Raw genomic sequence first — 24,308 nt, forward strand, 5'->3', positions numbered from 1 at the left:
AAGCTTGCATCTGCAAGCCAGGGAACATCAAAGGCTGTTAACCAAGCACTCGCTGCTAACATGCAGGGAGGAAGGGTTGTCTACAGGGTTCAGAAGATTGTAACCTGCCAATGCCATGTTTTCAACACCTCTAGCTTCAGGAAGTACAGAAAAAAAAAAAAAAAAAAAAAAAAAAAAAAAAAAAAAAAAAAAAAAAAAAAAAAAAACGCCTTTTGTTTTGAACTACAAATGTGTGGTAGTTTGCTATGGTAATCATGAGAAACTAAAATAGAAGAATGAGTGATCCATATTTGGTGGAATAAATACATAGGCATGGGGCCTGAAATCAGTGTCCTGCTATGGGCAAAATGATGCCAAAGGCTGTGTGGCTTTATAACAAGGTTTGAAATTGAATCAGGTTTGATGAAGGCTTTTCAAGCAGATTCACACGCTTACCAGAAGCAAACACACAAGCACAAGGATAAAGACATAAGGCACTGCAGCAGAAGTGACTGGCTAGCCTCTCAGACACAACACTGGGCATACCACACCTCAGGAGATGCATTAGACATTGTGTTAGCCAACGTTTTTACAAATTCTCATACCTGAGTAAATGATCTCAGCCCCAGGGCTGTAGGATTTTTGATTAGCTTTGGTATGCTGTCCACCATAAATAACTTCCCAGCATCCAAGTGTCTAGGAGAAATATAGACCACATCAGCTTATTTTCCAGCTAAGAAAAATTAAAGCAAATCACTCACAATTGTGATCACAGAATAGTGATCTGTGTTATCTGAAGGGCCAGGCCATATCAAGCTCCCACGACCAGGACCAGAGATAGTTAATAATCCAAATGACCCCTGTGCTATCTATATGACCAGAACCAGGCCAGCTCCTTCCCTAGGCCCTTAAGTTAATACAGGCAGCCTATCTCCAGAACTCATCTTCTTGGAAGAGACAACATGTTGAGTTCCAATGTAATTATGCCGTTTAGTGCACCAGGGATTGCATTACACCAGGAAACTTTCCCCCAAGTTGTACTGTGCTAAAATACACTGGCAATAAACCACTTGGCATCAGACTCTCCAGAAGTTTGATCTGGGCTATGTCAGGCTGAACTGACTTTTTCATTCTCACCTCTTCATGGCTTGTCTTCCCGCCTGCCTTGACACTTGCAGGGACCTCCGCACCACAATCAGCTTTTTTAAAACGCATCATTGTGGGGCGAAAGCAGATGCCCCATCTTTTTAATCTCTTTATGTTGGGGGCTACAAGCTTGTAGCCTTCAGTCCAGCATCATCTAAGCCACCCTCATCATGACTGAACAGAGTTTTTTGTTGTGTCATGGTGAAAAGGAACCATTTGTCTCATCCCAAGTGTTTTCTCGCTGCCATTTATATGAGACTAGCCGAAGGGATATTTATGCTACTGTCTTGAATTGAGATTATAAAATATGAATACCAAGTGGTCTTCCATATCTAAAAATAATATTTTGCAGACTTCAATAAACATCATTAAAAAGAAAATTAAGGATTTGCTTTAGAAAAATGGGATGTCAAATGTTTTGTTTAAGCCTCACTATGCTGAAAACTACAAGCTGCATGTAAGTCACTAGTTGTTACTCAATGAAGGTAAGGACAAATTCGTGACAAGAGTGAATGCTGAACTGGATGTAAGTTCAAGTCTGACCAATGAAGCAACTGAACCACACTGCCACCCACTGCCACCCACTGCCACACACCAACACTCTTGGAACCAGTGGGACATACGGTAGCTTTGCAAAGACACCTGTGGCTGAAGGAGAAACACGGAGGACGTGTTATTGTGTAGACAAGCTCCCCATTGTGTGATTCTGTATCTAGGAAATGTAGGTGCTTTTTAGTGATGTAGGCCACCTCTGTTTCCTTGACAACCAAATGCCGGGAAATGCCAGGAGCTTCTTTTGGAAGCTGGTCATCTACTGGAGAGATATGGATCGTCACCATCTGGAATGAAAACACACTGCTCTATTAAATTGAAATATAAGAAAACACCCAAGAGAATGGCCCAGGATTATCTATAAATAGTTAAGACCACTTCTTCAAACTGCCATTGACAATTACTTCTGTTAAATGATTTAGAAACTACTAAGGACTTATCTGATTTATGTTTTAAAAAGATAGTCATCATGCCAGATGTGGTGACACACACCTTTAATCCCAATACTCCAGAGGCAGAAGCAAAGGATCTCTGTGAGTTCAAGGCTAGTATGGTCTACATAGCAAGTTCCAGGACAGCCAGGAATATATAGAGAGAGTATCTCAATTATACATATATTATGTATATAGAGAGAGCATTCAATTATATATATATATATTTATTATTATACTATATATATATATATATATATATATATTCATTACAATTCTAGCTAATCCATTGGGAATGTTAGGAAATGGGCATATTGAACACCAAGCACAATCCTGATATTTTTTTCTATCTCCTTTCCAGTAATAACCTATGGGTCATTGCTCCCTCCCTCCATCAATAATTTTAGACACCTTGCTGTCACTCCTGGTTTCTCCTTTCCCACCCCCAGCCAACCCATTGCCAAGTTTCTACTTGCAAATTTCCTCTTTCACTCTTGTAATTTCTTCCTTATGTGGTTGCAACAGCCTAAGCTCCACTTGCTAGTCTACACTTTTTATTAGCTTGAACTAACTTTTAAAAACACAAGTCAAATTAGTTAGTTCATTTCCCTCCAACCTTAAAACAACCATCCAGGAAGTATCATTATTCAAGCTCCTTAGCATGACATTCAAGACCTCTCACAGTTCACACATACTGCACTTCTCAACTTGATGTTTTATTGCCCTTCAACATAAACCCAACACTCTAGTGACACATGGTGGACCACCTTCCCCTCCCTCAGATCCACATCATATTGTTCCGTTCCTTCAATCTAATGCTTTGGTCTTGCTGCCTCTAGGAATCTGATCATTTTCACTCTTGCAAGATCTTCTAGATTCATCTCCAGTTTCTCAGTTGGAACTGCTTCTGAACTTGGCTTCTCCCTTGCCGTTCCACCGAGTGGTTGTGTTCCCCTCCAAGACTCGTCTTGGAACTTCACCAGCCGCGCAATGGTTTTGAGATGATTAGATCAGGAGAGTTCTGCCCCCATGAATGGATTGGGTCCCTAGAAATGCACGTGAGGGGAGAGCTTGTCCTTTCATCATGTAAGAGTTTGTCCTCTTAGGAGTACAAGGCAACAAGGTGCCATGTTGAAAACAAAGAATTACCTTCACCAGACAAAGAGCCTTCTGCTACCTTGATCCTGGATTTTCCAGTCTTCCGACAGTAAGAAATGTTTCTGTTGTCTATAAATTATTCAGTTATTTTATTAGAGTGATTAAAAACTAAAGCCTGTTATCAAAATAAGAATACAAAGATAATCATAATTCTAGTCCCCTAAATCTATGTCATGATTTTTTCTCCACTTACAATATTTTTCTAATCTACAAAGTTCAGAAATTCTCTATGGACTTTCACAGCAATAGTGTGGATCAGCGAGTCTCTCCTTAATTGAAAAACTGGATTTAATAAGGAAACAATAGTTATTGTGCCTTCAAAGAGACCATTTTCCATGCTAATTTATTCTCCAATGTGTTCTTTATGAAAGAAGAATGGAAGAGCATGCTTTTTATCCCCTGTAGTAATTCTTGGTGGGCGCATTTTTCAACATGCTTTATGATCGCCTAAGTTGATGTGTCTTTACATATTTATGCATGCTCAAACAATTAGTGTGTGTGTCTGTGGGCAAGAGAAATTCCATTTCAGCAAACTCCACAGAGAAATAAAAGCATTCTCATTGTGCTGGAATCTGTTTATAACAAAGATATTATTAAGAACCCATTTCCAGGCAGAGTAGGAACCCATTTTCAAACCAGTCACCAGCCTCTGGACTCAAGCTTCCCTCACGTCCTCCAGTGTCCCTGTGGCCGCAAGCACACACAGACAGATTTACAATGAATCAGAATAACCAGTAAAGATCAGCATGTAAAATGACTGCATCACACTCTGACCCTCAAATGCAAGCTCTGCAATTACATTTGCCAGGTGGCATCTGACTTTCTTGTGGCCTGAATTATTGATCCTTCATGTGCCCTGAGCTCTGATTCTAGCCTGCTCTTGATTTCCCTTCATTTGAGAATACCCAGTGTTATTTCTCAGTGCCAAGAATTACTTCCATTTTTAGAGCTGCCCACTCTATTAACTACAGTAGTTTTATATAAGTTTTTAGGAAAATACATTAAATGTTTGTTGAACAAGATGGCTTTTAAATGCTGAAGACAGAGACAAGTAGAGGTGCTGGGTAAAGAGATGGGGTGAACACACAACCTGGGCTAGGGAAAGAGTCATCATTTGCAATATTCAATATAAATGCAAATGTGATGTAAATAGTGAGGTCCATATGGCTTAGGGGAAAATGACAAGTAAAATACTATATGAGGAACAGAGGCAACTTATAAATATTATCTATCATCAGTTTGTTGAATCATTGGATGGGACACCTACAGATATACGGAGGGGGCCAGCTGTGTTTAAGAGCCCCCCCCCAAAAAAAAAGCTACATGCTGCATAAAGACGGCAATTTTGTAGCCTTCTAGCTCTGCCTTTCTTCTCTAGTCCATGAATATAAGAGCACAGAATCAGGAAAACATGCTATTGTGTCACTGGTTAAGAGCACTTACTGCTCTTGTAGAGGACTTAGGCTCCATTCCCAACATCTGCATGGCAGCTCACAACTGTCTATATCTCCAAGTCTAGGAGATCTAATACCCTCTTCTGGTCTCCCAAATCACCCAAGCATACATGTACCTATTTGTGTATGCATTATACACAAATAAATAAAAACAAATAATAATAAAATAACACATCTATTATATGGAATAAATTTATAACCAGATATTTAGAATTTAGACTGATTTACTTGCCCAGATTTAGATAACTGTTTTAAGAGTTTTCATTAACTTGGTCTATATTATATATTTCTCTTCTTGTGTATGAAGAACATGATTTTAAAATGCTTAACAAGAAAAAAAGACGCCCTGAAATCTCAATGCACAAAAAGACATAGAGCCTTCTAAACATCCTATGATATTCTAGCAACAGCTTGAGCAGATGCACAGAACACTTAGAAATATATTCTGCTGACGGTTACCGTTCTGAGTTATTCAGTCTAGCACAATCTCCTACAGAGCTCAGCCCAGAAACGATGGGTCAACTACATCTATGAAACAAGTGGTGATTACTTTCCAAGGAGTTCACTTGCTAGTAAAAAAGCAGATGAATTCAGAGTTCTCCTTACACTTCTCCACCCATAATATCCTACAGACATCACTGAGTTCTCCCGGTTTCAGATCTCCTCCTTCAGTGTGTCCATGTCAGCAAACAGATGCACAACTTGGTCTTTTGCCCACTGGCTGCTATCAGTGGCTGTAGCATTCTAAGAGTCCATGAGAGTAACAAGACACACTTTAAGCATTCTTTCTTGAGTAGACATGAGATTCTCTTGCATCCGCATATATGCTACCTTGGAAGGTAGCAGGTATAAAATGACCAGCAACAGTATCTTACAGAGTCCATAATCACTTAATTTCAATTGCTCCTTTTGAAATTTAACCCCCACTCTTCACACTTTTACAATTGTCCATATGCTACACCAATCCCATATTTTATGATTTCTTTTTTTTTTTTTTTTTTTTTGGTTTTTTCGAGACAGGGTTCCTCTTGTGTAGCTTTGCGCCTTTCCTGGAGCTCACTTGGTAGCCCAGGCTGGCCTCGAACTCACAGAGATCCGCCTGCCTCTGCCTCCCAAGTGCTGGGATTAAAGGCGTGCGCCACCACGCCCGGCTCATATTTTATGATTTCTATGTGATAATATTTGCTTCATCTTATTTCTGCTTACTGTAGACTCAAACTATATTCTCTAGCACTAGTCAGATCTGAGATCTTAAAAACAACAAATAAAATCTTTTTTTCTTTTTTTTTCTTTTTTTTAGTATTCACCAGGTGTCTGAAAGTTCAGTGTTTTCCCCATAATAATTCTGTTAGGAAGTTTCTATCACTTGCTTGAAAAACAAGTAAAGAGGAATGGAGGTTGATTAGCTATTGTCAGGAACAGGAGGAAAACTCAGGAAGTTTAAATTAAAGATCATTTAAATACTATCTTTAAAAAAATGTTTTCTTGGGAGTTGAGAAATGAGCAAATTTATGAAGTTGTCTATGTATGTACTATGGCTAAGTAACCTTAGAAACAGTTACCATGTAGAAACTTGCAAAGTGCTTCAGAAAAGTGTGGGCACAGTACTGGGAGAGGGAAGCATACTTATTTTTGCCCAATCCATTGCTTCTCAAACTTTGTGTACCCTAATAAACTTGCCTGAGGATCAGAGGACAGAGCCAGCCACTAGATTAGACATAGAGGTCAGGCAGTGGTGGCACACACCTTTAATCCCTGCACTTTAGATCTCATGCCTTTTCTTGGGACGCACACACGCCTTTAATCCCAGGAAGCAATATGGCAGGGCAGAGAAAGGTATATAAGGAATGAGGAAACAGGAACTCACTCTCTTTAGGCTGAGGATTTCATAGCTGATCTTTCAGCTTTCACCCTATATCTGGCTCCAGGTTTTTTACTAAAAGACCATCTAAGATTCAAACATCTTGAACAACAAAACCCATTTTCATGTATTTTTTAATAACATCTCTTAGAGCAAACCTTGGTATTTAAAACTTTGGGAAGATGTTCTGAAATGGTCTCTCACCTGTGGCACTGAGAGATTTGGAGGGTCACAACTGTCCAATAGGACAAATTCAAAAGAGTCTTCAAAGATTTCTCCACCGAAGTGACGATAGTAAATGATTCCATTGAACAGGTCTCTCTGAAGGAAGCCAGGGACAGCATACCCTAAAGGCCCACAAAATACCACACAATTTTAGGTATTGGGGCCCAGTGAAACTGAACTCACCTCTAAACATCTTCTCTGCTAGTATGTTGTACATAGCCAAAGATTTGCATTAAATATTTTTAACGAAATGCAGAGCAATGGACTAAAATTGCCCTGCCTCAATGTGGAGATTAACAATGAAAAAAATATTTCCAAAGAATAGCTTTTATTTTAAATACAATAAAAATACTACATATTTGATCCACACTGTCAAATCCCTGACACCAAAATGTAAACAAATATATTAATGAAATTATTTGAGTAGCCATATAGAATGAACCAAATATCTCCCATCATACTTATTTATTCTACTGCCTTTCTTGGCTGACTTAACTTTTAATGTTAAGTGATGATGTTTAATGATAAAGTGATGATTATCTTGAGCTTTGTGCCGGGAACTTTCTACTACCTTAGGTAGTAGGTTGACTTAATATGAGTCAAGTTTCTACTGTAGAAGATGGGAAAACAATAATACTTTGCTTCATAAATCTGGTATCTAATCTTACACAAATTTGACCACAATACAAAGTTCTTTAAGAAAGAATCAATTCCATTCCAACTGTCTTACCTGCCTAGAACTTACCTATCAGTCCTGGCCCTGGCTTCTTCATGATCTCCCCAGCCTGTGGGGACTTTGTGACATTAAAGAAGATGTAGTCATCACTGGAGTCCATGTCTGAAGCTCTCAGCATGGACCCTTGGATCAAGATGGTCTGGCCCTCTTCTAGCTCAATAACAACATTGGTTATGAGGAAGGGGGGACTATCATCTTTAGGCAAGATGTTGATGGGGAACTTGTGCTGGCTGCTGTGCTGGCCATCGAATATCCTGAGAGCCACAAAGTCTTTAGTAGAGTCACTGTCGTCATGATGATAGCGAACAACTCCAGCCTGCAGGTCAGCCACGGTGAAGAGAAATCCTTTCCCCTCTGATGAAGAGAGCAGATATGGTACTGAGTAGGCAGTAGGCAGCGGCTGAGCAAGGAACTACAGGACAGTGGGCTATGGGAAGCAGGGGCAATATAGATGCCCCCAAACTCACCGTGGGGTTGTGCCCTATAAACCATCGTAAACTGGAAATGTTCTAAGTCAAACACATAAAGAAGAGTCCCTATGACATCCGCAAAAATGTAAAAACAAAACAAAATATGAGTCAAGGACAGTCTGTAGACTGGGCAGTTTAGTGAGCAATAGGATGCCGCATCTGATATTGAACACTGACTCTCCCACTTACTACCTGTGTGGACTTGCGACTAGTGTTTGAGACTCTGTGAAACAGGGAAAATAATAATATTAGAGTTATTTTAGGAGTCAACTAAGAGATACCAGACATTTATGGACTTAAAACAAAAATGCAGAGGAAGAATGATCACTCTATCATCTGACTGTCATCTATCTATCATCTATCTATCTACTTCTCTCTCTCTCTCTCTCATGTTCTTCTCCCCACCCCACCCCTGGCTTTGTGGGCTTTTCAACCTTAGACTCATACCTCTCTGGCAGTCACCCACCTTGTTTTCTAGGGCTTTGACTTTGGGCTGGACGAGAATTATTTCATCACTACCTTAGTTCTCAAGCCTTGGCCTAAAACTGAAATACTGGATTGGCTTTTCTGAACATAAACAGTAGTTCTTTCCACAAACACATCATGAGCTTTCTCTGTCTCCATAGATGCACACACACATATAAAAACAAATCCGCATAATAAATCTCCCCTTATATATTTGTATGCCTCCTATTGGTTTCATTTCTCTGGCAAATCCTGCCAACCATAACTAGATACAAATAAAAATGGATGCAGATATGCCATGGCAACATCAGAGAAGTCAAACAGCAGCAAGCCTCTGATAAATATTGGCTAACCCTCAGGTCATTGTCACGACCTAGGGAAGCAGCATCAGCACCACAGGGGAAGCTATTAGAAATGCAATTCCTCAGGCTCTGCCCTGAGCCTACTTAATCAGAAACGCTGGAGAAGGGACTCAACACCTATGTTTTACTAAGCCCCACCCCGAGGGTGGGTACATGCTAAAGTCTGAGAACCAGAGCTGGAGCCTGGTTCAAGCAGAGGTATAGATCCACACGTTAGTCACCTCCTGGTTTTCAAAATCGCAGGTTGTCCATTTGTAAACTAGGAACAATATAGCCTCTTACTTCATAGAGGCAGGAAAATGAGAGACAGCACATGGAATAGTTGGCCCAGTACTGGCACAGAGAGAAGGGTTGATAGATGTTAGTACGACTTTCAACCCCTCTCTGATTCCAGAACACCACCGTACCATGGGTCACCACCCCAATTTCCACTTCTGCAGTATTAATAAACCCAGTTTCGTTTCCTGCGTAGACTATTACAATGGAACTGGAAGTCATTGCACTAGGCTTCTGGAAAACTTGTCAAGGACTGCAAACTTAGATGATGTGACTTCTCTTTGGTCCCTTCTGTCTTTGCCTGGCTCGCAGACACACAGAAAACAACACTGTTCATGAAAGTGCTGCAATAGCATGACTTTTGACCGACCCCTGGTCCTGACTGGCATACTCAGGTTTCAACTGTCTCCCACTGTCCTGGAAGTAGACAGAATTTACTGTAATCTGTTAGCTTTTCAATTCTGAATTCTCCAGTTACAAACGATGACAAATGAAAGTTCTCTCTTTACTTTATCATTCAGCAAAGTAAGAGGATAATTGGACTAAATCCTCTTAGCATGTTATAAGGAACAGACTTTGACCATGACATGAACAGTGCTTTTATAAGGGCTATAACCTTCTTATCTATCATCCTTATCATTACAAATTCATGTCTTTTAAACTTTTAAATTGTGGCAACTAATAACAATATAATAACATCATTATTACTGAAGCATTTTAAAAAGTTTTTCTCCCTGTTTTACAATATATTTCTCTGAAATATTTTGTCCTCCAACTGGGGACACCCACAGAGCAAACCTGAAGTTTGAGTAACAAGCCAAGCATAAGACTTAGTTCATAAGGGATGTGAGCATCCTACAGAGTTGAGTTTCAATATCTCCACATCATCTGACTGGAGTGATTTTAGTTTGGAGGACATCCAAGAAGTGATACACATACCCTGTTAACTATGATTCGAGTGCATGCCTGCATGTGTGTGTGTGTGTGTGTGTGTGTGTGTGTGTGTGTGTGTATGTCATGTGTGTGTGTGCGTGTGTGTGTGTGTGTGTGTGTGTGTGTCGTGGTGTGTGTGTGTCGTGTTGTGTGTGTGCGTGCATGTGTGTCGTGTGTGTGTGTGTGTGTGTGTGTGTGTGTGTGTGTGTGTTCATGTGGATGAGCATCTACATGTATATGGGGGGAATGATTGCACATGCCAGAGATCAACCTCAACTCTCATTCCTCAGGGGCCCTACGCCTTATTTTTTTTTTAAGTTTTTTTTAATGTAACATATATGCGTGTTTTACTTGCATATATGTCTATGTACCACATGCATGCCTGGTGCCTGTGGAAACCCAAAGAGGGGGTCAGAAGCCCCTGGAGCTGAAGTTAAAGATGGCTGTGAGCTGCCCGGTGGATGCTGAGAATTGAACTCAGATCTTCCGGAAGAGCAGCCAGTGCTCTTAACCACTGAGCCGTCTCTCCAGCTCCTTCTACTTTGTTCTCCGAGAAGAACCTGTCACTGAGCTCTGGAGCTCATGGATCTGGCTAGGATGGTTGATGAGGAAACCCCAGTGATGGGATTAAAAGCATGCACCCCCACACAGGTCTTTTATGCAGCGCTGAGGATTGAACTTGGGAGCTCACACTTGAGAGCAAGAAGCATGTTACCAACTGAGTTCTCTCTCTCTCTCCCTAGCCCCGTGATGTGGTCTGCATTGGAAGAGAATAGTCCCCAGATTGGATTTGGGGTTGGAGAGGCGGTAAATCATTCACCTCTTACTGTAAGCCGTCCATGCTGCAGGCCACCAGTGGTGACCAACTGCACAGCACCAATGTCGTCATTGTCAACGATCTGAAACTGTTCCCAGGTGATGGCCCGAGACTGCCCTTCCAGGAGATTCAGACCTACAAGGGAAAATACAGAAACATGTCCTACAACATACCTGTCCAAGGTTAATGTGTTTTCACTCCTAAATCTATCTCAGAGTTGTATCTTCAAATGCTTTTCATGAAACTTGAATATAGCTTGTGTTTTTAGTAAACTTGGCCCTAATTGCAATCTGACAGCTGATTCCTTAAGAACCATGATGATACCAGAAACTAAATGCTGAAGGAAAGAGCAGAAGTTAGGCTCACAGAGGTCCCTAGTTTAAATGAGTGCACAGAGTTGTCAGAGATTATACCTATATGGTTTAGTGGACAAGAGTTAGAAGGGGTTTTACATGTGACTTATGAGAACATACATATCCCATGGGGTAGGGAATGCATAGTACTTCAATATCCTTATATAGAGCTACTGTACCTGACAATGTTTAAGTGCCTGGCACTTTGCAAAATAAAATGCACATTAATTTCAACGATAACTAGAGATAGATTTATGCAGCTAAAGGAATGCCATAAAACCTTTGCTTAGACTCAGTATGGCATAGGAAGTCTGGAGAGTTTCGATCAATGGTAATAGAGAAACACAGACTCTGAATGAAGCCCTGCATTACCATCAGACACCCTTCTCTCTCGGTAGACCTGGGAGTCGACAGCTCACTCTATGCTCACCCACCTCTAACTCTTCTCAGACACACTGGCTAGGTCTGTTTCAAGGAGACACCAGAACAACAGAATAATCCATATATCTTTCTGAAAAGCTGTGGCCAGCTCAGCCATATCACCTGCTAGAGCTTGGACTGTGAGCAGCTTTGCTTCCCCACAAGCTCCTGCCATGATGTGCTACCTCATCCCAGCCCCAGAGCAATGGGCCCAACTAACCCTGGACTGGATTTCTAAACCTGTGCTAGCCTGTCCTCCTTGTAAGTGGGTTGTCAGGATCGGGTCGATACAGGATCTGCCTCAAAGTCTGTTTCCGGGGGAAACTGGGCTAAGGCAGCTATGACTGTAAGAACAACAGAAAGGAAGAAGTGAGAAGAGGAAGAAGGGAGGAAGAGGGAGAGGGGAACTAAAGAGGGAGGGAAAGAGCCAGGAAGAGAGGGAGGATGGGGATAAGTGAAAGACAAGCAAATGTAAATAAGCCCCATGGCTGCTGAAAAGCCTCCCGGGTTCTTGGGGAAGTACTGGGGATCCGATATAGGGTTTCTGAAGTGATGTGTGCACACACAGCACATGTGTGGCATCGTGGGATACATCAGAGGAGCATCCAAGAAGACTAAAAGTCAACCGACACATCAAAATGCTAACAGCGACAATATCCATATTATATATAGTGGGGAAGTGATGTTATTCTTCTACTTAATATATTCTCTTAACTTTTCAATTGTAGCAGATACCAAGTTCATAATAAGCAAAAATTCATTTTAAAAAGGATTACAATGTCTGCAGCAGCCAGACCCAGACCTGGAGCTCCCTTGACGCATCTGAGCATCATGCATCATACATACAGATGATTCCATCTCCTCACTAAAACACAGTAACCTACACAAAAGTAGCATTGCTATTCAACTTTGGTTGACCAGTTTTTTCATTTCTCTCATTATCCCTCAAATAGCCAGAATTATTAGCCTAAGCTTAGAACTGGAATCAGACATGGATATATTCCTCTTAACATGACCTACAGTGCCGCTTGAAAGCATGTTTTGAATGTCATTGATGGTATTAGTGAGAAAAAAAAGCCATTTGCATTCCACATTTGCATCTGATCTAAATATATAAATCACATTCCCAGTCTACTTGGAATTGAGTGGCAGTGTAAAGCCCTCTTTTTTTTTTTAAGCTGCTTAAGCTCTTATTTACTTATTTTGGTTTCCATGCAACCCGCAGAAAACAGAGTGAGTTCCAGGCTCCACCTTGCTCCCGCTCTCCTGCAAACTCTGAGTCAGAGACCTCTTCTCTCTCAGTCCTACTCTCAGTCAGTGTCACAGCCAGCCACTTTCTGACTCCATTCGGCTGAGATGGGGACACTTTTATGGTGTCTCTCCTAGAGATGGAAGGTAGCCAGAGGACCCAAGGATGCTGGATTTCAGTTTCTCACCAGCTACTAGGAAAAAGCAGAACCGAGATAACTGTCTGCTGGTTTGGGTCTGTCTGGGTTTCCATTACCTCATGGATGAAATGGAATAAAAGTATTTTTCTTGACCCATCCACTTCCTTGTATCTCCCTCGGGACTACACCCACACCTGTATTCCAGGACACCCGGGGGGCATTTGTGTCTGCTGTTCTGATGGAGATGTGCACAGTGATGGGGGCACTCCTCTCAAAGAAGAAGTCGTACACCTCCAGCTCCACCTGGAAACAAACGAGTCAACAGTAGCCATACACAGACAAATTCAGGCTATAGTCCCATTAGTTCTGGACACACACATACACACACACACACACACACACACACACACACACTGCAAAAATGGGTCCAGATTTGGTGTTGCTGTTCTCTCTTGCTTTAAATTTAATTCTATTTTTAAAATTAACTTTATAACAAATTGAGGGGGAAAAATCATATCCTATAAATCACCCCTTTTAATACACATAAATTTACCAAGTTGCACAATTATCTCCTGAGTAATCTGCTTTTCCATTACACCAAAGGTCCTCATGTCCATTACTGTTCCCCCTCCACACCACTCAGCCTACCCAAGCACCACTCAGCCTACCCAAGGGCCAGTATCTGTTTTATGTCTCTACATAGTTGCCCTTTCTAGAAATTTCACTTAATCACACTGTTTCCAGTGTGGAGCTATTATGAACAATTTCACTAAAACATTGAAAGAAAATGGAGTTGCTCTATTCTAGGAAGTAACTTATTTTTGTTAGGTCACTCGTTTCATTCCTACATACTATTTTTTTGGGTTCTGGTTTTTAATTCTTTAATTGACCATGATTGTACATATTTTGAGGGTAGAGTATACACAAAGACATGCATGTCTACACACTGTGCCCTAATCAGATCAGGGTACCTGACATATCTATATTATCAACTCTTGCATGTATCATTTCCCAGTGTAGGGAACACACAAATCCTCTCTACTATTTTGAAACACACACTCTAGTGCTATTATTTATTATTTTATGTACGTAAGAATACAGTCTATATAGAATATGTATATTCAGGGGTAGAAGCCTGGGTGTGCACAGAGACCAGAGGAGGAGAGTTTGTATCCTACTCTCTTTGTGGTCAAAGGGAACCTTGGAACAGGGTGTCTTACTGAGCCTGGAGCTAGGCTAACAGCCAGCAATCTCCTGTCTCCACCCTTTCCAAGGCCCTCAGGACTCTAATGCCATTGTGGACTTCAGATTTCTCTGGACAACTGAGAGCTATATCCACACGCAGTCTACCTGGATTTCACACCACAGCCGTGGGTTGGAACTAAAGCTGCTGCTCACCAAGACAAAAGACCTTCTTTCTTCAGCCTGTCAGACCAGCGTCTCTTCAGGCAGCCCTGAAGTGCACAGCACTGTGACTTGCAGAATCAGGTCTTCTCTGAGAAGCTGAGGATCCAGCAGACCCAAGGGCTAATGGAAGGCGGCTTTCCAATACTTATTTGAAATCCACCAGGCTGGACGCTTCCCCTCCCTTCCTTCTCACCTTGTAATGTCTCCTTTCCGGATAGCTGCTGTTTGGTGGCTGGTAGGCAACTTGCATGTGACTTAGATCCTTCCAGGTGAATGAAGAGATGGGTCTGGTGTGATCCAGCAGGTGGGTCACATAGCCCTGGAGCGGGGCTTTGGTCATGTTGAACACCAACAAGGGTTTGGGGGTCTCATCTTCCTCACAGTCCAGAACTGAGGTTGTCAGGGGGGTCAGGATGAATTGGTCCACCTCCAGGACAAACATGGCCATGAATGCAGCCCTCGGAGCCTGGTTAGGAATGCCGACTCTAATAGAGACGGGCAACCACGCGCTCTCTGACTTTTGAAGGAGAGAAAAAAATAAAAAGGAGGGAAAGACATGAATGAAGTTGCAATGTGCATTGTTAATGTCACCCTATATAATGAAGCTGCAGCCCAGAGGATGGCCCAGCTGTGACCACTAGCTACATCTTAGCATCACCTGCTGACCATCAGAAACTACCTCCAGATGTTCACTGAATTATTGCAAGGAGGAAACCAGAAAACTGGCAATCTAGAGCTTTCTGAAGACACCAGTGTGCAAAAAAGATTTGGAATGGGGCACCTATTTGGTATCAGAAATAACTATGTGTGTGACTCTGTGTGTGTGTGTGTGTGTGTGTGTGTGTGTGTGTGTATACACGTGTGTACGTGTGTACGTGTGTGCTCGTGCACATGCGCATGTGTGTGTATCACATTCATGCAGGAGCCCATGGAGGACAGAAGAGGGCATTGGATCCCCTGGAATTGGAAGTACAGGTGGTTGTGAGCCACAATGTGGGTATAAGAACAGTGGGAGTTCTTAACTGCTGAGCTGTCTGGCCAGCCCTGTGCTTGGAGCTTTAGTACTTGTTATTTGTATGATGTTAGACTAGTTCCACAGTTCCTAAATCCCATGCTCCTCTCACCTATAAATGGAATATAAATGGAAACTCTAGACTCCCATGTATTAAATGAAACCATGAAAGTAAAGCACCAGGCTGTGCCTGGCACAGCCACCAGTGACCTCCACAGGCCACGTGGTTTCAAAGGTGGCAGAGGAAGGCAGGGGGTGGGGGAGAAGGGTTTTTGTCTTCATCCCCATGTGCTTGTGCAGCTCAAGGGGGTTGTCCAATTGCCTAACAGAACAAGGGAACGGCAAGGGACCACTGAAGCTGGAAATGTACCCTACCCAAATGAGAGAGCCATACTCAGAAAAGGGCACCGTGACATTGAGGTCTCAGTGAGGGGTATGGGCAGGAAGAAGCCTGGGAGCAGTAGACCTTTGCTGTCATGGGTCTGGTGGGACCCACTGTTGCGAGAAGCAGGCCCGGTGATCGAAATCACAATTGTCCCATACACTGGAGTTCTGAAGACTGGGCCTGGAGTAGGGAGAGAATGTTCAGGCAAGTTTTCTTCACTTGCTCTTAGCTGAAAGACTGACAGATGATATCCTGCATCAGTCTCAACTGAAGTCCACAAATTAAAAAAAAAAAAAAAATAGAGATAGAGAGAGATACATCGGATCTCAAAAGTAAGAAAGACGCTATATTCAAAATGTATGTGAGTCTGTTGGCTCCAGACTCTGGAACACTCTTGATTACTCTAGGAAACAATAATAACAAGAAAGATAGAGAAGACTTATCTGGGGAGAAGAGTACTGAGCTGACTTTCCAGCCAAGCTTCCCAAACCCATGAAGGCCGAGGCTGTGGTAATGCCATATCCTTTGCCTCGGGCATCAGCAGAGGATGTTCCTTGTAGAGCCTTACACTGTCCAGGCACAGCAGGCAGAGGGCTCCTTCAAGGATCACCCCTGAGGAAGCTAAATTGCCAGAAAAGGAATAATGGTGGCCCATCCTCATTTAATACTTGCGAGTCCAGATTTTCCATTTCTAAGTGGGGAGACCCAGAGACTTAAGAGTTAGAGATCTTGTTTAGAATCAACCTGTCCTTGTGTATGTCAGCAACTGACATGTGAATGTTCCCATGCCACATGGGGCAGAGGACTGGCTCTGGGGTCATTCTGGATCCTGACCTATGGAGACCATCCTTCAGAAGACAAAAGTCCAGCATCATGAACCTGGAGAGATAAGTCATACTCTACTGACTGCAATAAGCATTGCAGGTGGTGGCCGAGGCTAGGGAAGAGTGAACCCTCCCTTCTGGGACAGAGGGAGAGGCTTTGAGATGGAGCTTTCCAGAGAAATGGGGAAATTACATGGAGACAACAAAGCAACCTGAAACATCTGGCCAGCTCAGAGAGTGTGAAATCATTTTCAACTGGTTCCCAGGCAGGTGAGACGTCCCTCCCCTGTACTCTCCCTCTCAATCGCCAGCCCAAGCACCAGCAGAAAGGTTCAGAAACTGGCCAGCAACATCTGGAAGAAGAGACACTCGAAAGAGAAGCAGAGGAACCAGCCCTCTTTTCCCCACAGCAGAGCGACAAAAAGAGCGTCATTCTAAAGTACCTCAGGGACTGTATCTGCCCATGACATGTCACTGGAAAACAACAGTGAATAGAAATCTTGGTCTTAAAGAACTAGGACTCAACAGTGAGACCATTAAGTGTAGAGCTAAAATCTAAATACGCGCATTCTTCTTCTTTTTTTCCCTCTGAGACAGGATTTCTCTGTGTAGCCCTGGCAGTCCTGGAACTCACTCTACAGTCCAGGCTGGTCTCAAACACACAGAGATCCGCCTGTCTCTGCCTCCCGAGTGCTGAGACTAAAGACAGTGCCACCACATCCTGGGGCTCTAAATGCATTCTTTGAAATGTGAAAAAAAAGAAAAAGAAAAAAAACCTGTTAATAGTACGAACTTACTTAAAAGACAGATTGTGTAAGAAATAATGAGACACAATGGCCTTACATCCGAAATGAAATTTCCAGTGGTATTAATGGAGCCTGGGAACCACCACAAGGAAAGATTAGAACAATCTTCAAGCATAGGTAGGAGCCAAAAGAGCCCTCTGCAATTCCTGATTTTAAATAAGATTAATATAAGTTAAAGAATATTTGTTTGCTTTCTTATTGTGCTGGGAATCAAACCCAGACCTTGTGCATGCTAGAAAAGCACCCTAACACTAAGTGACTATTCCCAGCCTTTAGAATACTTCTTAAATTTAGCCGAACGGTGGTGGCGTACGCCTTTAATCCCAGCACTTGGGAGGCAGAGCCAGGCGGATCTCTGTGAGTTCGAGGCCAGCCTGGGCTACCAAGTGAGTTCCAGGAAAGGCACAAAGCTACACAGAGAAATCCTGTCTCGAAAAACCAAAAAAAAAAAAAAAAAAAAAGAATACTTCTTAAATTTAAACAAAATATAAAGTGAAAGAAAGGACTTTCAAATGTGCAAAATTTGGTCAAATGAAATATACCACACTCTGTAAGACAAGTGTGCAGTGTGTGTGTGTGTGTGATACTGAGAATCAAATCCAAGACTTTGCACATGCTAGGAGATATTTTCTTTTTACTGACAAGAATACATAAATAAGTTGACAGAAAAAGCCACATGTATCCCTTATTACTATAATATAGTTTATATTTCCTTAATCAAGAAGAAAAATTTAAAAAGTCAAGAAAATGCCCAGTCATGTGGACCTCCCATAAAAGACACTTAGGATTTATAGAAAGATTGAAAGTAAAAGTGTAACCCAGATTATGATGTAAAAAACGACCAGAGTGGCCGCATTCATTTCAAGTAGATAGAATCAAGGCAAGAAGCATTAAAGAGGACAATGTATCCAGCTGAAACAGATAGACCACCCGAGACAAAAACTGCCCACAAGCAACATTATATTTAGTATTGTTCTGACCACACGGGTGGAGAAGAGAGCAGAAGTAAAAGGAATAATTACAGGAAAAAAGGCCCAAATTATCATCATTAGTAAAGATATAATTACGGTCTTTTGAAGCCAGAGAATCGAAAATTTCTTAAAATAATTGAATTTAGGAAAGAAGCCAGATAAAGGAAAATTATACCAAAAAGTTGCATTCCTATTTACCATCAATAACCAATGAAAAGACACCATGAGAGGAAAAGATCCTGTTCCCGGTAATTTCACAATAACTTCTCAGGACTGGACTTCAGAAATATGCTCGATCCACACAGAGGAAAGTCTCCTTTCCACAGACATGTACAATGACGTTTGTCCAGCGGGAAGAGATGCTCTGTATGAGAAAACTCGGGTTGGCAAAGTTCTCACAGGCCAACTCCTCCTCAAAGAATTTTCAGTTTTTATCTAATGTTGATTTAAAACAAACAACTTAGAGGCTTTGAAAGTAACCTACTTAATAATTTATCTGGAACTAGCAATCAGGCAAGAATGGCTAAGGAAAGTCTAAAGATGAGCAGTGCCAGGGCCTTCACGTCATGGATCAGATCACACAGCTGTGGCACTTAGGGGTGACATGGTACCATCAAAGAAAGGAGAGGGGAAAGGAACAAGAACTTAGCCTATGGGTCATTTCTACAACAGAAGGATTGTCCACTATCCCTGGGAAACAAGTGCGTACTTCTAACAAACAGCTCTGCAGACTTGGCTACCTGGAGAAAAACAATCCCTTGCACTTCACTGTGCAATCAAACTTACCTTAGGTGTTATGAAGACAATTGTGAAGAGAACGACCTTGAAAATCATAGAAGAAACTGGGCTGCAGGTGTCCCTCAGTGGGTAGGGCACTTGCCTAGCACTCATGAGAGCCTCTATACAGTCCCCAGGACTGATAGTAATTAATTAATTGATTAACTAATTAATTAATGGAGAAGAGTAAAATTAAGTGTGAGTGTGCATTTAGTCTCTTGGCAAGAATGATCAGTATAGCCACAAAAGTAACTGAAGGACAAGATTCAAAGCTGTGCAGATAAATTGATGTCATGAATCAAAATGAGTTCCATGGTCCTCACAGTGTCTGTGTGCAAGAAAATGGTTATCAATAATATCATTTTTATTTCCTTATTTTCCCATGTGTTTAATGTTTTTCTCAGTGTGCACACGGTCCTCACATTTATTTAGAAATGAACCTATTTTGTGACTTGTCAAAATGAAAAAAACTAAGAAGCTCATTTAGAAGGACAACCTCACCATGAAAGTGACCCCAAAACACAAATAAAGCCTTTGACACAGTGAGGGAACAATTATGAAAAAAATCAATCAAAAAGAAAAATACCTAACATTTTTAATGGAGGGAAGAAGTCGTTGATAATGAAGGGAGTTTTGTAACAAAACAAACAGACAATATGTGCTAGTGCAGTGGAATCCAGTTTTGATTCCACCAGCCATAAGACAACCATACATAAACAGCAAGGCCACCACTATGAACAGGAGGCTGCGCTACACTAGTACTTCAAACCTGGCTGGTCACAAGTTATTTCTGTTGGTGGCTGTTTAGCAATAGTGTACACAAGCTCTGTAGCAAGCATTTTACAAGGATGGTCTCACTGAGCGTCCTCAATTACTAAGAGTTAGGCTGCAGCATCCTCACTTAAGATGAAGAAAATGAGACATAAAGTCTCAAGCCAGATGGCTAGTTAAATATATGTATATCTGAACCCAGGTGACTTGGGCACCAGCATTCATAACTACTAGCTACAGACAGGGAAACCTATTCTTTGAAAAGCTCCCTGGCTGATCTGGGTGATCAATTGGGCAAGACGCCCTCTAAGTTTTACTCTCAGATCTGAACTATAAAATTCTGCAGTCTTGTTTCATCATTTTCTAATCATTTATGGAATCACCAGTTTCTTGGGTACTGATATTCACCACTAGACTGGGTTTATTTGGAGAAACGCTTGTGGGAAGGCAGAGAGTAATGCTGGAGGTCTTACCCAAAGTCGCCCTGGATCATCTATCTCATAGTGACAAAAACCTGGGCCTCATCTGCAGGGACACTGTTTCCCCCATTTCCCAAACAAACCGTAGAATATGTGAGCATTGGAGTGGCATACTAAATATTTCATAAAGTCTCATCCATGTTGAATCATCATTTCAGTGTGAAAAAAAATTGAAAGGAGGAGGGCCAGGAAAATGAAGACTTAGAAAGCTGGAGGAGCCTTTGGAGACCTCTCCCCTCAGTGACCCAGGCCCCCGTCCTAAGGTGTGATCATGCACAAGTGATACACTCCACTGCAGATGTGAAATGGGACTAGGCCGTCTTGCCTCTCAGTGCCTTGTGGCCTTATAGAGAAGATGCCTTCATGTCAAGGAGGAAAAAAGGAACACTGGAGAAAAGGCTTTACAAAGGGTCAACCCATAAACAATGTAGAAGAGGAGCTAGGGTAGGTGTGAGGCCAAGTCCGCTCTTAGCATACACGGGGTTTCAAGTTCAATCTTCAGTGCGTGTGTGTGCTTGCATTCACACATGTACATCCCCCCCCCACATATATATGTATATACATATATATGTGTATGTACATATACACACACACACACACACACACACACATATATATATATATATATATATATACACACACACATTGGCTGTAGGTGGAAGATAGCTAACATGTGAACAGCCCCAGTCCCTTCCTCATGGTGTAGAGCTACAGAAGAGACAAAGATGGAAACATCATGCTTATTTTACATGCCTAAGCTGCTGGTTGAAGTGCTTCCAGGCACAACCCCCAAGCCTGAAGTCGTGCCCTCAGTAACACAGGAACTCTTCTGCACAGACACAGCATGGGCACCCCCATGGAACTAACTGCTTTCTTACAATGAACCAGCTGAGGACACCAACGCATAACTCCAGACTCTACCTTGTACGTGGCTTTACTCCTTCGGTCCGTGAGATCCAGCTGGATGGCAATATAATCAACGTTGGGCGAAGGGGGTTGTGTGTGTTGGTAGTGAAGGCCCATCAGCAGGAACTCCTCACAGCTCACTTTCAGACTTCCCACTTTCTGCAGGCCCAGGGCACAGCTTCCACCTGGACACTTCAGTCCTGCCCCCAGCTCTAGAATGCATAGCACTGAATTGAGACAGCCATCTGAACACAATGACAGTACAAACCCAAAACCATTCTCCTGCCTTGGATATATCCTCACTCACTGGCCCAGGACACTTCTACATGGACCTCCCACTTATTCACTGACTAGATTGTCATTGTTCTGAGAGGTCATAAATTCCTTTACTAGAAAAATAAAAATAGTTGACCAGTTGTCTCATCTGGCTTTGCCCACCAAAAGATTAGGCTTAGGAAAAAAAATAATTAAAGAAGGGTTTTGTGGTATTTGAATATCTCTGACAAATATGCCAGTAGCTCACTGTGGAATTCACAGCCCAGCCACTGTTACATTACGTTTTACATTACACACAACCTCTTGTGGGCCGTCTCCCCACAGAAATCCCACCTCCCCGACCCTGGTTGGTCTTTTTAACAAACCTTTCCTTAACCCTTCTCGACCCCTTGAACCAGTCTGTTTTTGAACCCGTGGCTATCTCTAAAGGACTCTGTCTCTCCCAGCTGTATTTTCACTCTTGCTCAGGGACTGGTATTTCCATAACATAAGAAGCAGATACTCTACTTCTTAATCCAGTGATTGTGATAACAAAACGACATGCCTGATGCTCAATGTCAGCTGTAAGCTTCTGCCCAAAATCCCAGGTAACACTGCTTATCTCTAGGTCTTCCCATGGTTGCTAGAATACCACTATGCAGATAGAAAGCGTTCAAAATGTACTGACTGTCTGACTAACACAAGGAGCACTGTAAAATATAGTAACCGAATGAATTCCACAGGGGGAATGCAGTCAACATCCTGGATTTCAATCCTGGCTGCTACCTACAGTCTTTACTAGAACGCAACCTCGTAATGCTCAGTAAAGAACAACTTCCTCTCACCACTGCTGTATTAATATGCTGTAATCATAGCTGGAAACTCACGAGCACTATAATGGGCCAGACCTGTGCTAAGTGCACTGTGTCCTTACTCCATCTTTATACAGCCTTGTGGAATGGCTCTTCTCTTTTCCCATCTAACAGAGGCTTAAACCCATTGATAAGTAAATTAATAACAAAAAAACAAACAGCAAACCCAGGTTTTTCTGATTCGGACTCCAAATTCACAGCCTTAACTCACCTACATTTTTCTTCTGTTTTTTGAATGTGTTTTTAGTTACACTTTAATTTTATTTATTTTGTGGAACTCAGTTTTCTCCCTCTGCCATGTAGGCCTGATGATCAAATTTAGGCCAGCAGGCTTAAGGTCCCACTGGTGTGCATGTGCGTGCGTGCGTGCGTGCGTGCGTGCGTGCGTGCGTGCGTGCGTGTGTGTGTGTGTGTGTGTGTGTGTGTGTGTGTTGTGTCCAAAAGAACAAGGTCAGAGGACAATTTGGAAGAGTAGGTTCTCTCCTTACCCCATGTGGTTTACAGGCATTGACCTCAGATCAGGCTTGGTGACAAGTACCTTTATCCACTGAGCCATCTCAGTTATATAACCCTAACTTACATTTTCAACAAGCTAAAAACTATATTTGTTAAGTAGAACTCTTCATCATAGTGAAAGATGAGCATTTACAGACAGTTTGGTCAGTTTGGGTAACCTTAACTATTAAGAGGTACATACGGGTCTCAGGAAAAAAGCTGTGGGGCTGATCTCCACGAGGTCCCTCTGGCTTACGATTCAGCACAACCAGCTTGCCATGGGCTGGCAGCTGAGTGCCCACTGGGTCCAGTCTGATGGTGCAGTCCAGGTTGGCTGTCCTATCATAATCAAACTGGAGCAGGTTCTTATCAATGGCTTGGGATAAGCCATAGAATTCAGTCACTTCCAGCATATTCCTGCTTAGACGGATGATGTTACAGTCTGGCTCCACAAGATGGACTCGAAAGAGAAAGGTTTCCATGAAGGTGTCAGTTTCAGTAAATCTGGAGAGAGAACAGGGTCAAGGGCATATTTATGGGTGCACAGATTATTCTGAGACTGGTACACTCATCTTAAACATTGTCCTTCATGAGCAGGGTATGGTGATGTATGCCTCTAATCCCAGCTGAGGCATTTCCTCCCAGAGTATCAGCTTGCACTTCAGGAGGCAAGACCAGGGGTCCCAATAGCATGCCCCAAGATCCTTTCAGGCAATCCAGGCTTTTAAATAAAATTCGCTGATCAGTTTTATTACCAGTTTGAGGACAGCCTGGGATAAAGACTGCATTTGAGGCTAGCCTGGGCAATTTAGTGAGCCCCTAATTCAAAGAGAATCAAGGCCAAAGCAAAATAACAACAAAAATTGTCCTTCACAAAATGTGTACCTTGGGTGGAGTTTGGTTCCATCTCTTCCTTGACTTTTGGGCCCCTGTTTCCATGACTTTGTCTCTACCTTTGGGCCAATGCTTTTTCCTGCCACTTTCCTCCTGAACCATCTCTCTTCCAAATCCTGCTCTCCAACTCACCACCCATCCTAATATCTAATGACTGCCGAGACCCCAGAGTCCCAGTTCTAGCACAGGCATTATCTAAGAGCTTAAGGGCTATAGAGTTTATGGATTTTGAGTTTCAATTTAGGAGTGAAGAAGTGTTGAGTATCAAGAACTTTTGTCCTTCAGAAACGCCACTGAACGGATGGTTCTTTACTTCTAATTTGGATGTTCAGCTCAGCACTTGCCAGGTAAACTAAATGAGTAATGGCTACTGCCACAGTGATTCTGTTCTGGGGCATCTGGAGAGGCGACTGGGGATGGATTGTCAT

General features: G+C 42.2%; 1 protein-coding gene across 7 annotated transcripts in view; it reads right to left on the bottom strand.

Annotated features, from left to right (window-relative positions):
* The window catches only part of Frem1 (FRAS1 related extracellular matrix 1), a 148,765-nt gene that overhangs the window by 90,146 nt on the left and 34,311 nt on the right, over positions 1–24,308 (bottom strand). For 5 of the 7 annotated variants that reach the window (XR_013049175.1, XR_013049176.1, XM_076564439.1 and 2 more), the window contains 9 exons: positions 23,189–23,490; positions 21,380–21,576; positions 14,627–14,950; positions 13,221–13,329; positions 10,869–11,000; positions 7,552–7,896; positions 6,786–6,928; positions 1,768–1,964; positions 585–675 (listed from right to left, as the gene is read on the bottom strand). Coding sequence is in view for 5 of the 7 variants with exons in the window: in XM_076564439.1 (XP_076420554.1) it covers positions 585–675; positions 1,768–1,964; positions 6,786–6,928; positions 7,552–7,896; positions 10,869–11,000; positions 13,221–13,329; positions 14,627–14,950; positions 21,380–21,576; positions 23,189–23,490 (1,840 nt within the window). In the remaining 2 variants the exon portion in view is untranslated. Of the gene's footprint in view, positions 1–584; positions 676–1,767; positions 1,965–6,785; positions 6,929–7,551; positions 7,897–10,868; positions 11,001–13,142; positions 13,330–14,626; positions 14,951–21,379; positions 21,577–23,188; positions 23,491–24,308 lie in introns of those variants that run through there. The other 2 variants (XM_042271359.2, XM_042271360.2) reach the window with 2 other exon arrangements.

This window comes from Peromyscus maniculatus, chromosome 2, assembly GCF_049852395.1.
Source record: "Peromyscus maniculatus bairdii isolate BWxNUB_F1_BW_parent chromosome 2, HU_Pman_BW_mat_3.1, whole genome shotgun sequence".
Classification (NCBI taxonomy): Eukaryota; Metazoa; Chordata; class Mammalia; order Rodentia; family Cricetidae; genus Peromyscus; species Peromyscus maniculatus.